At 42.3% G+C, this 16136-nt stretch overlaps 2 protein-coding genes across 6 annotated transcripts in view; one reads left to right on the forward strand and one right to left on the reverse strand.

Moving 5' to 3' along the window:
* Positions 1 to 2491: 2491 nt before the first annotated feature.
* On the forward strand, positions 2492 to 4498 carry chac1 (ChaC, cation transport regulator homolog 1 (E. coli)). Its single transcript, XM_054618739.1, has 3 exons — positions 2492 to 3106; positions 3411 to 3446; positions 3589 to 4498. The coding sequence occupies exons 1-3, from the start codon at positions 2936 to 2938 to the stop codon at positions 3970 to 3972; spliced, it is 591 nt and encodes a 196-aa protein (XP_054474714.1). The 5' UTR covers positions 2492 to 2935; the 3' UTR covers positions 3973 to 4498.
* Positions 4499 to 6343: 1845 nt separating this feature from the next.
* Positions 6344 to 16136, reverse strand: part of ino80 (INO80 complex ATPase subunit) — a 36482-nt gene continuing 26689 nt past the window's right edge. For 2 of the 5 annotated variants that reach the window (XM_054618672.1, XM_054618674.1), the window contains exons 29-37: positions 13469 to 13563; positions 12998 to 13070; positions 12353 to 12511; positions 12157 to 12259; positions 11948 to 12036; positions 11314 to 11472; positions 10677 to 10848; positions 8657 to 8872; positions 6344 to 8082 (exon numbers count right to left, since the gene is read on the reverse strand). In XM_054618672.1, coding sequence (XP_054474647.1) covers positions 7802 to 8082; positions 8657 to 8872; positions 10677 to 10848; positions 11314 to 11472; positions 11948 to 12036; positions 12157 to 12259; positions 12353 to 12511; positions 12998 to 13070; positions 13469 to 13563 — 1347 coding nt within the window. In that variant the 3' untranslated portion in view covers positions 6344 to 7801. Of the gene's footprint in view, positions 8086 to 8656; positions 8873 to 10676; positions 10849 to 11313; positions 11473 to 11947; positions 12037 to 12156; positions 12260 to 12352; positions 12512 to 12997; positions 13071 to 13468; positions 13564 to 16136 lie in introns of all 5 variants that reach the window. The other 3 variants (XM_054618670.1, XM_054618671.1, XM_054618673.1) reach the window with 2 other exon arrangements.

Raw genomic sequence — 16136 nt, forward strand, 5'->3', positions numbered from 1 at the left:
TTCAAAAATGATGATGCTTAGTCACAATCAAGGGTGCAAAACTGCTTAGCTCTGGCTTTCTACAATCGATCCTCAGTACCTGTACTCCTGACATGCATGTACATGTATACTTACATCATGATGCTGTTACCCAGTGCTCTTTAACATTGCCCTGTATCGCTCTTGTAGTCGTCTCGCTAATTAACACTAGGTGTCAGTAAGAAACCCACACACAGGAAATAGGTTGTCAGTATGCCAAAATAAAATACTGGGTGTTTAAATCTAAATCAACATCAACACTATCAAACAGCAGCACACGACCTAAACACTTTGGAGCATGAAACACTGTTTTCAACATGTATTATTGTGATTTCAACCATAAATCAATAATTCACTCCAACCTACTTGAAGAATTTGAGACGTAATCTGTGTCGAGGGTGTTTTCTTGCAAGAAAATCAACCTTCTGCAGAACTCTAGCTGCCCCTGAGCTGTTACCCAGTGACAAACTCCTGACTTACAAAAGAATGCTTGTATCATACTCAAAAAACAACAACGTGCACCTTCACTTCTGCAGGAGTGATATATGGATTGCTGCCCCTACCCCTCTTAAACCAGAGCAGCATCTTGTTTGTCTGAATTTACTCCATATCTTGCAAACTGGAAAAAAGAGCAGAGAAAAATTCCACACATGTTACTACACGAGTTTATATTTTAGTCAGCCCGGTGATCTGAATGGTGATCTATTTTAAATGCATTAGTTTGACAGCAAAGACAAACAGGCAGGGGGGATATTTGATGAATCAACTGGTCATCGAAGCAGCGCACTAGATTAGATTACAGGCAATGCTGTCAGTGTGGCTTAGCGAAGCCTTCAGTGGCCTGTGCTCGGAGCAGTCCAGAGTGACTGTGGCAGCAGGCTGCAGGAGCGGAGGGACATGAAAGGCCAAGGCATAATGGGATGGAAGCCTGTGCATGACACAGGGTCGCCCAAAGGCCTGGATTGTGTGGTGATTTAGATTTATGAAGAGCTGATACAGTTGTCTGGCCTCTTATCAAGGCAGTTAATGCCAGCTATTTATAGATAATCTATCTATTGAGAACAGATGAGCCTCTACTATTACAGTTTATCAGATCCAGCAGGAGGGATGGACATTTTTGTACACTTGCTCAGGTCTTCCATCTCCCATCCCTTTTTTGTTGTGTCTCTGCGGTGGACAGTGTTTTGGCAGTTTTGATTCACCATTTCTTCTATTTACTTTTGCTACTTTGTGTGAAGTTTTTGGTTTAATAGAAGTGTACATTTGTTGTCCACATAGTCTAAACCTGGGGTGGTTATCAAACTCAGAAATCACCCATGCCTAATAATTAATGAGCCTACATTTTGCTGCCAAAGTAGGGTGTTTTTGTAGGGTAAAGTGTATTAAAAGGGACTTTTCAATCAGAACTGACCCAGCGGTGAGCCAGCCAATAACGTGTGACCTGTCAAAATGACCATACCTGTTGTGTCAACAAAAAAAAAACTGTGATTTTAAAAAATACAACAAATTTGACAAGAAAAATGTCTTTCCACCTTCTTTTAACAAGTTCTCTCCCTGGTGCCAGAGGTTGAGATGAATGAGGTGTTGTCCTTAACTTTGACCTCTGTCTGCATTTGGGTCTGTGAGCTGTGGGACTAGATTACAGCCTGTACCTGCCCTGACTGATTTAAACATCTGGGGCTTATTTACCTACTCACATGTGAGGAGTGCACTTATCCTATTCGTAGTAGTTTGTAGCACTTACTATATTCGTATTAGTCTGTTGCAATTATTGTTTTCGTAGTAATTTGCCTCTGCACTATACTTTTGCTCTGGTTTATGCTTTTAGATGCTTGTTTAAGAAAGGAGATGCACTTATGACTTCTGGTGACTAGTAGTTCTCTTGAATACCTATGTTGAATACACTTCCTGTAAGTCGCTTTGGATAAAAGCGTCTGCTAAATGACTGTAATGTAATGTAAATGTAATGTAATGAGTGATTTCCAACTAGGCTTGTATTGTAATTGTATTGTGTTTAACTTTTGTCTTCCTTTATTATGATATATTTTCTTGTTGGTAATGCCACATATAACAGATCACCCTATATAGGCATCTCTCTCCTGGAACAAGTCTGATGCAACGTCTTGGTTTGTTGCTTTGGTTGCTGCATTGGTCTGAAGCCTGAAATGCTGAGGGAAGTTGCATCAGCCAAACCGCTCTGAACCCTTCAATGAATGACAAACCAAGCGACCAATCACACAACGAGTCAGTTTGAGTGACACTTCAACGTCCAATCAATTTCAAAAATGAGCTGTACGCCACAAGTTACAATCCAGCCAATAGCAGTACCCAGTTTCATTCGAAGCCCCGCCCTTTTTGGCGCACCAGAATATGATTGGATAAAACGCGACGGCGGACGAGCCCTCCTTCAATATGATTGGTTAAAAAAGCCAAAGTGGCCACGCCCACCTGTGCTGGACAGTATAAATACATAAACGCCACTGCGCCATGTTATCGAGGAGGAAAACGAGTGAAAACGTCGCTGCTGCTCCACCACGAACGCGTTTAAATCTCCATTACCACTAAATATAACCTCCATATTTTTAACTCATCCTCTTTAAACCTCGCACAGTGGCCTACTGGCCCAAACTTGTCGTTTTCTCACCGTTTTCCATTGGTTTTGAAGGCCGAAATGGCTGCCATGTGTTTTTAAAGGCGTAATGCGGCAACACTAATGCATCGGGCAATGCATCATGCACGGAGGAAACAGCTGCGAAACTCCATCTTCGCCACTGCAAAGCAGCTGGGCTCCAGTACCGTCAGAGGTATACCTGCGAGCCAGCCGGTGCCGCTGCTCCTGGACCGGAGGAGGAGGAGGAGGGGAGACCCTGAACACCAACACTAATCAATAACCAATCAATCATCAATAATCAATAACATGAAGCCTCAAGACATCGTCGCCGGGAAGCCCAGCATGTGGATCTTCGGGTACGGGTCTCTGGTGTGGAAGCCGGACTTCAAGTACAGGAGGAGCCAGGTGGGCTTCATCCAGGGCTACAAGAGGCGCTTCTGGCACGGAGACAACTTCCACCGCGGAGACGACCAGCTGGTGAGAAGATTGATGTGTTTAATGTGTGTTTTTATGTGTTTTTAATGTGTTTTTATGTGTTTTTAATGTGTGTTTGTAATGTGTTTTAATGTGTTGCTTCACTTCACTTTTAATTGATTTTGTCACTTGTTATTTCATTTTTCTTTCTTCATGTGTCTTCTATTGCAGGAAGCACTTTGTAAACCTTGTTTTTTAAAAGATGCAAATAAATAAAGTTGTTATTATTGTTGTTATTGTTGACACACAATGCATGGATTGCTTCAGTGACTCACTCATTTTTCTCTCTCTCTCTCTGTCTCTGCAGCCCGGAAGAGTGGTGACGCTGATTGAAGATGATGACGTAAGTAGGGGAGAGCTGTACTTTCCTATGTGGTTACTGGTGATGCTGCAAAGGAAGGGGAGGGGGGAGTTTCCAGGCTTCCAACTCCCATCTTCTACGTCATCATGACTAATGTTTCTCCCCCCCCTCTCTCTTCTCACAGGCGAGCACTTGGGGTGTGGCGTTCGAGGTGACAGGCGCCGAGGTGGAAGAGTCCCTGAAGTACCTCACGGTGCGCGAGACGGTCCGCGGAGGCTACGTCACCAAGACGGTGGAGTTCTTCCCCGAGGGCGAGAACCAGCCCCCGGTTCAGGCGCTGGTGTACATCGCCACGTCGGAGAACGCCCTGTACCTGGGGCCGGCCAGCCCGGAGATGATCGGAGTCCAGATCGCCGTGAGCAGAGGGAAGACGGGCCACAACCTGGAGTACCTGCTCCGACTGGCGGAGTTCATGAGGCTCAGCTGCCCACAGGTGGAGGACCATCACCTGTTCTCCATCGAGGCGGCGGCGCTGACCGTGGTGTCCTATCTGTTAACGGCCCAGTAGCTCGTACCCTTTGTCTCACTAGCTTAAATAGTGGAGGAACACATCTCACACACACACACATACATGAAGTCCACCTGTATTTAATGTCGTAAAATCTAACTACTGCTACTGAAATAATAATAATAATAATAATAAAAGGGAAGCATGATATTAGGTGTTTTTTTTTTTTTTTTTTTTTCTGATTTATGACCTCATGTTCACATTGTAGTGTTAACTCCTGTTGCACGTTGGTACATCCCTTTACAAAATGTATGAAGAATGGGTTGTTCTTTACTGTAAACATCTGTGCAGTTTTGTTTAAAAAAAAAAAAAAAAAAAAAAAAGCACTTTAACATTTTTGCACATTTCAAATAACGTCCGTTCCAAACTGAGTACACCAAGGAATTGTGTGGCAATTCCACAAAAAGCTGCTGTGGTGTTGTGTCTATTTTTTTGTTTTGTTTTGTTTTTTTAAAGGCGCGGATCTGTTTTAAAAAGTTGCTGTTGGCAACTTTTTTATCCAGTTGCAAATGCCAATAAAAAGTCAAAAGAACTCATTTGTTTTTGTTGTTTGTGCCTTCGCAGTACCTCTGAGCCAGGGACGTTTGTTTTGCAGAACAACCTTTTATTCGCTAATTTTTACGAAACAAATCCTATATGGTGTTTGGTTCATGGCCTCGGATCAATCTAGTAAAGCTTTATATATATATATATATATATATATATATATATATATATTGCCTCCTTACTCTTGTTTTTGCAGTTAAGAAAAAGCTGGCAATATAAAAATATACTCCTGAAGAACAGGACAGTGTAATGGGTCCATATCCATCGATGGAAAGGACACAAAGGCTGAATTAAACACAGGCCAGTGGTCTTTTATTTTGAAAAATCTGAAGGACACTAGATGATTACAGGGATAACATAAACTTTCCCTACCTATAGCTTTTATTTTCTTATGGAATACTAAATCCTTACCTCTTTAGGCCTTTAAAGATCCTTCAAATTTAATTTACAGAGAAGGAAAACTCAATTGTTGAAGCTGTTCACAACACATTCACATTTAGGTCATAACCTGTGATGAGACATTGATTTGTTTAAGATGTCACAGGCTTAAAATGTTCTTAACAAGATGGAAAAAATGATGTCACATTTTACATATATGGATGTCAACTGCATACGTACATGCCACGTTTGACAACCATACAAGGCCTGAGGCTTGTTCCAAGAAGCAGGTTTACTGAGAGACAGTCGGCTAGAGATCTTTACAGACGACCTGGTTTCAGGTTTCGACTGCGTTGCAGAAAGTACTCGGCAGCATCATCCAGAGAACTCTGTAAACCTGCTTTTTGGAACAGTACACACATACACAAACATACATAGGACACTCCCAAAGCGCTGGCCGGAGGAGCTTGTAGACCCTGGAAGTCCAGAGTCTATCTAGTCACAGAGGGCTTATGTAACCACCGGCCGGGAACAAGCCCAGACCTGGAAGTCCTGTGTTTACGCTCTGCTTAGTGTTCATGTCAGAGAGCACCAGGAAGCAAACTATGAGAAAATATACTGGCATCCATTCAGATGCACTTCAGAGTATTGACTTCTCAGACCTTAACAACCCACAAAAGAAAAAATTCAAACGTACAATGTATTTTTTAAAAGGTTTGAGTACCCAAATTACAAAAAAAAAGAAACTGCCTTTAACATTCCCACCTCCATCCTCAATACAATGGAGCTGAGAGGAATTAAGTTTGGTCTTCTGAAAGCACTAAAACTATGTTAGAAAAAATCAACACCAACATGTCTTTTCCAAAAACAATGTCCCCGTTACTGAGGTTCAAAGGGACTATTTCTTCAGTGGAAAGTAGTTCCAAAGAAAACCATCCACAGCAAGGTCCTGAGGCAGAGGGACATCGTTTCTGGAAAGACTACAGTTTCATCTTTTGAATGTAATTTTTCAATGCTGAGAGCAAACGTAATTAGGTCTTCATGTAACATGTGGGTGCGTAAAAGGTTCGTTCCAAATTAGATTTAATTATTTGAATTTCGCATAGTTTAGACAACTATGTGTGTGTGTGTGTGTGTGCAGTACTCTGAAGTTGTAGTTTGCAGACAAGGTGAGAGATTTTGACCTTAAAATCTATGATTGCATGTGTATATTTGGTGCCCGAGACCACAAAATGATGGTTTCAAAAAGCCACAGATGATTCAATACTTCTGTGATAGTCTTGACATTTTGCAAAAACAATTTGTATCTGAAAACAGTGTGCAAAGCGGCAAAAACCTGTATAAGTATTAAAAGGTATAGTTTATGTTTGTTATTATTTTATCCATCTGTGAGCAATGTAAGATTAATGACCACAAAAAAACGAAATGATTCAAAATAGTCAGGAAGGCTGATTAAGCACTCTTTTTATTTTCAGTTGGCTCCTCCTGTTAGTAAAATGGCAGACGCATTTCTTCGTATGTACACATGACCTATAAAAATAGACAGGCAAATGAGGGGAAAAGCCAAAAGAAAACGTCGCTCTCATCATTATGTACATCAATATAGAACATCGGATTTTTAATCACACTATTAACACAAAACAAACAAAGCCTATAACAGATGTAGTGCTCAACTTAGGACACTGATGCAAACTTTCGTTCCTAAAACATCAATGACATCAAAGAGAACAGCAGACTCATCACGAAAAAAAAAAAAAAAAAAAAAAAAAAAAAAAAAAGAAGCAATTTCTGAAAAATAAAAAAAATGGCTTCAGTACAATTTACACAGTTTTACAGATGAATACCCCATTCGCAACAATTATGAATTGCCCATTTATTTTCAACATAAATGAAATAACTTAAGTAAAGACAACCAAATAATCTGAGTTAATTCATAAATTTACTGTTAGCAGCATTGCCGGATCAACCAGTACTCCTCGTTTCGGAATATCATTTTTTTCCACATCATCCATTCATTCATTTTCCCATCGGACAAAAAATATAAATCACTGATTTTCATTTCCGTCTGTAACGGGGAAAACATTTTATGGACAAAAAGATTTTCAAAATGCTAAGACCTGCCATGTTGGTATGGGTACTCACGCGCATCATTGATTACAAAAATAGGAGCTTTAGTAGAAAAGCTGTCGATATTGTTTGGTAAAGTTTGGGGGTGGTAAGGTGTATATATATATATATATACACGTTCACAGCTCTGTGAAATGAAGAACCATCCGACAGTTTGCACTGAGCATATCTACACAACAATTAAATAACCTAATGTACATGTGTGAGAATATACAACACCAAAAAAAAAAAAAAAAAAACGGAAGACGTGGCTCAGTGCATTTGACAGTTATACTCCTTTGCCTCCTTGAACTGGCAAAACATTTCAAAGCCCTTTAACCTACGTGTGTCGGTTCACCTTTATGTTGTAACATCACAGCTAGGTAGCAAATCAAAAGAGCTTCCTGTCACGAATAGAAAAAAGTACAGTCTTGTCTTCTCAAAAAAAGCATTTGGAAATACTTTTGTCGCAATGCAAACAAAGATACTCAAGGCGGATTTTGTCCACTGATCAGGACTCATTAAATTAAAACCGAGAAATGTGAAGGCTGGTTGGGACTGTACCTTCAAATGATTGTGTGTGTGTGTGTGTGTGTGTGTGTGTGTGTGTGTGTGTGTGTGTGTGTGTGTGTGTGTGTGTGTGTGTGTGTGTGTGTGTGAAGAGGGTCATTTTTAGTTGCTGAGCCAGCAGATGCAGCATGGTCCTCCAGGTAGTGAACCTCTGTTACTATATTTTTTCTGCATTCCCTATTAGTTTAGGCATAAAGTCGCTGTTGGGATCACAGTGAGAGCAGGTCAGTTATCTGTGTGTGTGTGTGTGTGTGTGTGTGTGTGTGGTGGGCACATTTGTGTGTGTACAGTTTGCATCATCGAGCCCCGGGACCGCTGGGGCCCTTGCCCTTCCTGACTGCTCCGTGGCTGCTGTGGTGGTGGTGGCTGTGGGCCAGCTGTTTGTGGGGGCTCGTCGTCGGTGTGGAGGAGCCTCCTTTGCCCTGGGGGAGGAGCTCCTGCTGGGGTTGAAGGCGGGGCTGGTACCGGACCGGCCCAGGGAAGGCTGCAGGGGGCTGGACGCAGCGAGGCCTGCTGGAAGGAGGGACGGACATAGGCATAGGTTACTCACATGGTGTGTGTGTGTGTGTGTGTGTGTGTGTGTGTGTGTGTGTGTGTGTGTGTGTGTGTGTGTGTGTGTGTGTGTGTGTGTGTGTGTGTGTGTGTGTGTGTGTGTGTGTGTGTGTGTGTCGTCATGGCAAAATGTGGTCCTGGCGTCATCTACGTTAAGGGGAACTACCAAAAAGCGGTTTTGAGTACTTTGCCGCATGTTAATATGTCTGTGGGCAGATCTTGTCACCGCCATGGAGCCACAAGCGTGCAAGGTGCAGTCACCAAACTGTACAGGTATGTAGGTGAGATCAAAAAGAAGTCAGAGTTTGAAGATGGGTGTGGTCAAAACAAGAGCGTCTGAAATAGTGGATAGGAAATGGGAAATTTTACGCCTCTGGCCTGATTCGGCATCTCAACAGGTGTGGTCACACCGCAAGATGATCTCCAATTAAAAGTTATTATCTTTGTCTTGGGTGTCTCTTCTTTTTTAACTCTGTGCAGGGCTCACCAGTGTGCATGCATTGGTGTGGAAGCGTCCCCATCGTCCACTAACCTTTAGAAACACTGTAACCGTAAGCAGCATAAGCTGCCGCAGAAGCAGCCGCCGCACCGGCCATCGCCCCCGCCATGGCCGCCGCACTGCCCGCGGTGGACTTGCGCCCACGTGCTTTCCCTCCCGACTTCGTTCCGCCTCCTGAACCTTTGGGCCGCCCCCGACTCCGCGCAGACCTGCCTCTGCCGGGACTGATTGCTTCGGAGGCTGAAACGCCTGAGGGAGGAAGGCAAAGACATATAAGTAAAAAAAAAAAAAATCTGAAATAGTTTTTTCAACCAAAGCAACTAGTACAAGTACTTTAAATATATATATAATGGAACATTGTAGACAGACAACACATAAATTAAATAAGTTTGGCATGATTGACATGTACCCAGTCCTTCAAAAACACTGACATGATAGTTTTACTGTAATATAGAAGAATAACTACTTATCGTTACTCATCATTACACTAAGTACAGGCTAAGGCAAAAACCAGGATTTTGCTCTCATTTTCCAAACAGTTTGCAGAACTAGAGCCAGCTCCTGCCTCACTGGTACTGTGCCTAATCCCTCCATTACCTTCTCCCCCTCTTTCTGACTCCCTACTCTCCCCACTGGCCTTCATTTCTCTTTGCATGTTTCCATTCCAACACTGTATAAACGACACTTCTCTGAGAAAGTATGAGCCTCTTCTATCACATACACCCAAACACAGATGAAATCCATCCACATACCCCTCACCCTCACTCTCCCTCCAAGGCTAAATCTCACCCTTCCTCCCTTTACACAATTGCTCCCTCATTCTAACCTTCATTCTCTCTTTTAAACCCGTCATCACAACACCATTCACACCTCTGAAAGCACCAACTTTCTCCCAGCATGCCTGGCTTTTTTTTTTTTAAAATAATCTCTCCCCTCCTCTTCACATGGTGGCCAAAAATCCCAAATGGGTTTCAACAGAGCAGCATGTATTTAGGAGGGATTACTTTGTTGCATCGCATCCAAAGTACAGATATAGTGTAGAAGCAATGTAAACTCTCCATCAATCTGGATCCCAAAAGTACAGAACATACTTAAACATTGAGGCCAAGGCAACATAAAGCTCTCATAAATCTAAATAATCACCTGCACAGTACATGTGAGGTAACAGACAAGCCTGTTACAACACCAGTCCTGATAGTGAGGAGAACATAACAAGCAGGGCTTCAGTGTGCTGCAGTGACCTTCATGTGAGTCACACAGATTTGCTTCTCAAACACTGTTTCACAGATAACGCAGGTTATTTGGCACATTTGGAGCTTTTAGGATGACAGATTGCATGTACCGATATTATCTGAAATCAGGAAGCCATCAAATATGAACATTTTGACAGTGTACACTACTTGTGATTTATGATAAGAAAATGACGCCCCTATAGGAGGCAGAACAGTGTTATGCACTGATAACATTCACAATATCCTTTGGGGATAAATTAAGGAGCATTTTTATTGTTTTACTACTGGAGCTATTTTGAACTACCCTTTTTTTTTTTTTTTTTTAAATAAAAATTATAATATGTTTGTAGTAAAAAGTTCAATGTTTCCCTTAAAATGAAGCAGACTGAAGGTATAAAGTTGCATAAAAAATAATTACTGAAGTTCAAGTATCTAAAAAAAAATTCTAAATGACTTGTACTTGAGTAACTGTACTTAGTTACTTTCACCACTCTGTAAATTTGACAGAAATTACAATTTGAGTTTTCATTATGCAATTAACCCCAGAATATTATCGTATAATGTATTTAAACAGCAATCCAATGGGAAATACCAAATGTTAACGGTATTTAGGAGATTAATAAGAAGAATTTAGTTAATATTTTACAGACTGCAATTGCTGAAGCTTTAAGTAAAATCAGGGCTATAGCTCCAACATATTTTTGGGGGAATCTGACAAGACAATATTCCATTTTCAATCATTTCTGTACGATCCTGGAATAAGGCAACTCTACAGTGTATTGTTCAAAGCTCGACTAAAACTTTTTTTTTACCCGGCTCACCGTTCATGTTGTCAGAGACTGATCCAGACACAGAGGACGGGGAGTTGGTGGCGCGAGACTGCGGCGCCGAGGACACCGGGTCGTCCACGATGACCAGCATGTCGCTGCTGCTCTCGTCCGCGTCGGCGTCCGGGGGTAACGAGCCGGGCTGGAGCTCGCTGCTCAGGGAGATCTGGCCGTGCAAGGGAACGCACACACACACACACACACACACACACACACACAGGCAGGAGGTCAGCACCACAGGGAATGAAGGGATCGGGCCGGCACAGCAAAGGGAAACAATAAAGGAGCAGTGTAAGGAACAAGGAGGAGAAGAAAGGGGGCATTTAGGGAAGAAGAGAAGAATGGATGGGATAGAAAGGATGTAGAAAGTAAGAACAAAGAGAGGAAGAAGGAGGGGAAGCAGAGGTGACAGAAGGATAGAATAAAAGAAGAAAGTAACACATGGAAACAAAGGAATCAATAACTAAAAAAGGACGTTGATTCACGCCAAAGTGTCCTGATGGAGCAGCCATTACCACTCTCTGTAACATAAAGTCAGCCCTATACAGTATTTCCATCCTCTTCCACTTCCTTCACATTAATAAAAGGACACTCTCGCCCTTCTATTTCCTCCCCCATTGATTCCCCTCACCTCACTAAAGGGACTGGGCATGGCCGAGTCCATCTCAACGCTGATGAAGGAGTCGTCTCCATCTGCGGAGAGGTTGGAGTTGTCGGCCGAGGGCGCATGAGAGATGACCAGGTTCACCTCCTTCTTCTTCTTGCTCTCCGACTCCTCGTTTTTCCTCTGCTGGTTAGAGCCAGATAAAAAAAACACATTCAGCACTTTTGAAGTCCATGAAACTGTTTCTCAAACCAACGGTTGGGTTTCCATGAGAACTAAATTTGACTGTTTTTGGTGAGTGACTTATTCTCTAGCTTCACCGAAAAGGACAAACTATACATAACATGTATCATATATAAGAAATAGAAAAATGTTATATCCAAAATGCAATTAAGTTTGCTGATATTAATCATGCTTACACTTGTGTTTCTTCTAGTAATGTTTGGAGTCAGTACTGGGTATTAAGATATTAATGCATCCTTTCCTTTTCTTCCTCCGTTACCTCATTCCTTCCATTCTCATCTCGTTTTTTATATTTCACATCCCACATTTGCTCTATCATTTATTCTTATTCTACACTCTTTCGTCTCTTTGCTCTACTGACTGCAGACTGAGATGGCTGCTGACGTTTGAGGTTCCTGCTGATCGTGTTGTACCGTACCTTCTCGGCGTACTTCTCCCTCTTCCTCTTGCGTTCCTTCACTTTGCTGCACTCTTCCACCTGCCTCTTCTCATCCTGTCTCTGACGCACTGGAGGAGAAAGACAATGTTTTTATTATTTTACTCCCTCCTCATAGTCATGGTGAGGATTAGCTTTTTGAGCAAAGAAAACTGAATTCAATCAAGACAAAGGTGCCTTAAAATACTCACGTTTCTTCTCCAGCTCATCGTCGTCCAATAGCAGGCTGACCACCTCTTTGGGTTTGAGTGTGTCTGGTTTGAAGTTGCCTCCAGAGATCACCACCCTTTGGATCTAATTACATAAGAACAAATGATTTAATTCAATAATTGAAGCTGTTGTCATATGTTTTGCTTTGACAGAATGAGAGCTTGTGTTTTTTCAGACCTCGCTTTTCTCCTTGGCCCGCTGAAGGATCCTCTCCTCGATGGACCCCTGGCAGATGAGCCGATAGACGGTGACCTGCTTGGTCTGACCCAGCCTGTGAGCTCGGTCCATGGCCTGCTGGTCCACCGTGGGGTTCCAGTCGCTGTCGTAGAAGATGACCTGGAGGGAAACATCTCAACTTTACTCTTTCTGCTGTACTGTTATTGTTTACAGCACGGTTTCAATATGCGTGACGACAGTAATTCCTGGGACCAATTGGAGGGATGTGTTATCCCAAGTGAACTCCGCTTTAATCACACAGATGTCTCGTGTTAACGGCCATTTCAAAATCCTTGTCATGAAAGCTAATCCCACTTGAACAGGGCTTTAGGGACACAGAGGGAGATTATGCTGAGAGATGCTGATAAACACAGAGAGAGAGAGAGAGATCATCATTTATATATGAATGATCACCCCTACTGCAATGCACACACACACAAACGCGCAAGTACACACACTATTTTGTCATCGACAAACTATCTTTCTGACTCTGTTGGTAAAAGAAACTTGGCAGGGAATGTACAATGCAATATTTAGGAAATATTAGCACAGTTTAAGCTTTGTTATTGTATAAAGTGTTTTTCCTTCAGTGTGTCGGTGACTCACGGTGTCAGCAGCAGTCAGGTTAATGCCGAGACCTCCGGCCCTCGTACTCAGCAGAAACACAAAGATGTCCGTCCTACAGAGGGCAGAGGGGGAGGAGTGGAAGACGGGGAGAAACACACAAAAATGGAAAGATATCATTTACAACTGTACAAGTACAAATATCCACACACGGTATCATGGCACAAAATTAAGTTACAATGTAATTTAGGAACCATTCTCAAAAACTTTAAGCCCTCCACACCCCGGTGCCTCGGAACTGAACGCTAATGTAAACCAGAACATGTGGAATCCATAGGAATTATACGCACACACATATTTGGACATACACGTGTAAGATTAAACCCTTCGCTGATGGCTGCAATATACAAAAAAAAAGGCGGATTTACAGTTAGGTAGCGGCTAAAAGCGGGTGTTTGGTTTCATGCACGCATTCACACACAAACACTGTAGATCATATCTATCTTCACCCACCGGCTCTGGAAGTCAGCCACCATGTCTCTGCGCTCAGAAATCTTGGAGGATCCATCGAGGCGCATGTAGGTGTGCTTACGATAAACCATGTACTCCTGGAGAGAAGGGAGAAAATAATGAAGAGAGAGAATTATGTCGAGCAAACTCCTCATTTTATTCTTTTTGAGTGTCTCTTAAAATTCAAATATTAGGAAATGTTTGCTATAGATACGTTGTCATAAGCTATCAGTCACTTTAAAACTGGATCCAGGTTTGCATGGAGTTCATGAATAAGGTTTTTTTTATTCATGGACTGAACTAAACTTTCCTGGATCGCCATTAGTTTTCATTTTCAACCCAACAGACCTACAACCTCTTGTCATCCAAACTTGGAAAAAATGGAATCTGAAATTGTTTTTTCTGAATTTAATAAGTTCTCAAACATGCACAGCTAATTGAGTCCTTCTCTGGAGGAGCAGATCAACCCTGCAGTTCTACTTGCTGAGCCCCAAGGGTGAAGAAATACTGATCTTCAATGTAAGAATTTCAGTCCGACAGAAACGTTTCAGTCCAAAATATTAAAATCCCACATTTCTTAAGCACATTTGCTGGAGTTGAAACCTCAACCCCGGCCAGAGAGACACACTGAGAAAAGCCGAATTTGATACTCAATCCCCCCAAATGTCTGCTAAGCTGTCCGTGTGTGTGTGTGTGTGTGTGTGTGTGTGTGTGTGTGTGTGTGTGGGTGTCAGATCTGATGGGAGGGGATCTTTAAGTGCAACAGCAGTGATGAGGTGACATGTTGATCTCTCTTTAAGCGCTGCCCTGAACCCTCGACCTCCTCACTCAAACATGTCCGTGCCCCCCGAAAACCAACGGAACCGGCCACAATCACTGTCGCACATCACAACTCACCTCTCGCAATCATTAACAATGATATCAATGATTTGACAGTATGTTTTCTGTGACACCCCCCCACCCAAAACCCGTCATGACTCTCGGGGCCTCAGTCCCGGCAGGGCCTGCCCTCCTGGCTCGGTTCCCAGCAGCCCCATCTGCTCTGAGTGAACACTACATTAGGGACCATTAGCCCGCTGCTCGCCAGAATGCTGCTAACCTTGTTGAATCGGGTTTTGATGGCTTGCCAGCAGGATGTTGCAGATATTGTTGCTCTCACACAAAAAAAAAGCCTTACTCAGCTTTCCCAATCTTAAAAAAATCATCTGCCTTAATCATCTGAAAAAAAAAAAAAGGTTTCAGAAGTAGACCTGAGGCCTCTAAATCTGTTACAATCTCTGCAACATTCAGCTGACATGATTTAAAGCTTGTCCAGTCCCAGTGTGGACTTTCTCCCAGAGCGCTGCCACACTGAAACCTTTACCTCAACAGCTTGCAATTTCCTCTCGTACTTTGTTTGGGTTGGTGTTAATCATAAGTGACACTGCTGTATTTCTGCAGTTTTTCACATATTTTTGTAACGTGTTTCATTGGAATGTTGAACCTTTAACTCGTCAAAATGTTAATCTTGTTCAAATAACTGTCAGCAGCCTATTATAGAACGTATTTAGTAAAACAAAATCTGTACGTCTGTGATATCTGACAACAACAACAAACGTGAAATGATGTATGGGAGGAGAGAGGCATGGGAGAGCCAAAATTTGTTTAAAAGCATGACAACATTTCCTCTTATGTCGCCGCACCTTTGCACTTAAAATCATCAGAGTTGGCACCTGGATGTGCAAGAAAAGCAGCGCTTTGAAAAAGCAAGGGCGTGGTGGCAAGTTTGTTACTCAACTTCCCAAACAATAACGAGCCCCTAAAGTCAAGAAACACAGTGTGTATTTATTGCAGTTCTCCGGTTGGGAACATGGTGTCACAGCGAACAGTCTGTTCCCAACTCGTCAACTGCTAAAAATACTACATAAAGAGAAAAGAACATGTTGTGCGGCACGATGGATACACTTCTGCCAGCGAAACAGTGTAGGCTGCAAACATTGGCTGAGTTATTTCACGTCAGTGTGTCATGACTGTTTTAGGTGTCAAAAACAACCATTGAACAACTTGTTTGAGTTAAACAATTAACTTAAAAAGGACTGATTTTACTCATCGAAGTCCGTTTACTGGTTTTGGGAAGTACAAATAAGTTGCATGAAGTCTTTTGTAACTCCAAAGGGAGGTGCAAAAAGTCTGATAACTAGCCTTCAGTCAACATGGAGGGTGAGCCAGACTACTTTTTGATGATTAACAATCTGTCGGTTGCCGAGATGCATTGTGGGTAATGCAGGCGGCAAGTTTTTACAAGGAAGAAGAATGGATGGAATAATAACGACGACATCACTGGTTGTGTTGCATGGATTTTGATGCTTTTGGTTTCATACTGTTTACCATGAGTCCCACAATATCATAAGAGTGCAGTGCTAAATGGGTGGAGTACTCCTTAAAGGGATTTCATATTGGTTAACAGGCTCACAGTAGCTTCTGGGCCAGTCATATCTAAAAACAGCATCCCAGTTCAGACTATTGCATGAACATGGACCATGACAGAAGATTGGACAAAGCTGCAACACTATCCATCCATTCATCAGAGCCTCCAACATTCACAAAAAAATAAAACTTCACTACCCATGATCCCTATAAGATGGATCTTAAATTACACTTTTCCTTTATATTTACAACCACAGTGTAGCAG

Source organism: Anoplopoma fimbria, chromosome 18 (assembly GCF_027596085.1).
Source record: "Anoplopoma fimbria isolate UVic2021 breed Golden Eagle Sablefish chromosome 18, Afim_UVic_2022, whole genome shotgun sequence".
Classification (NCBI taxonomy): Eukaryota; Metazoa; Chordata; class Actinopteri; order Perciformes; family Anoplopomatidae; genus Anoplopoma; species Anoplopoma fimbria.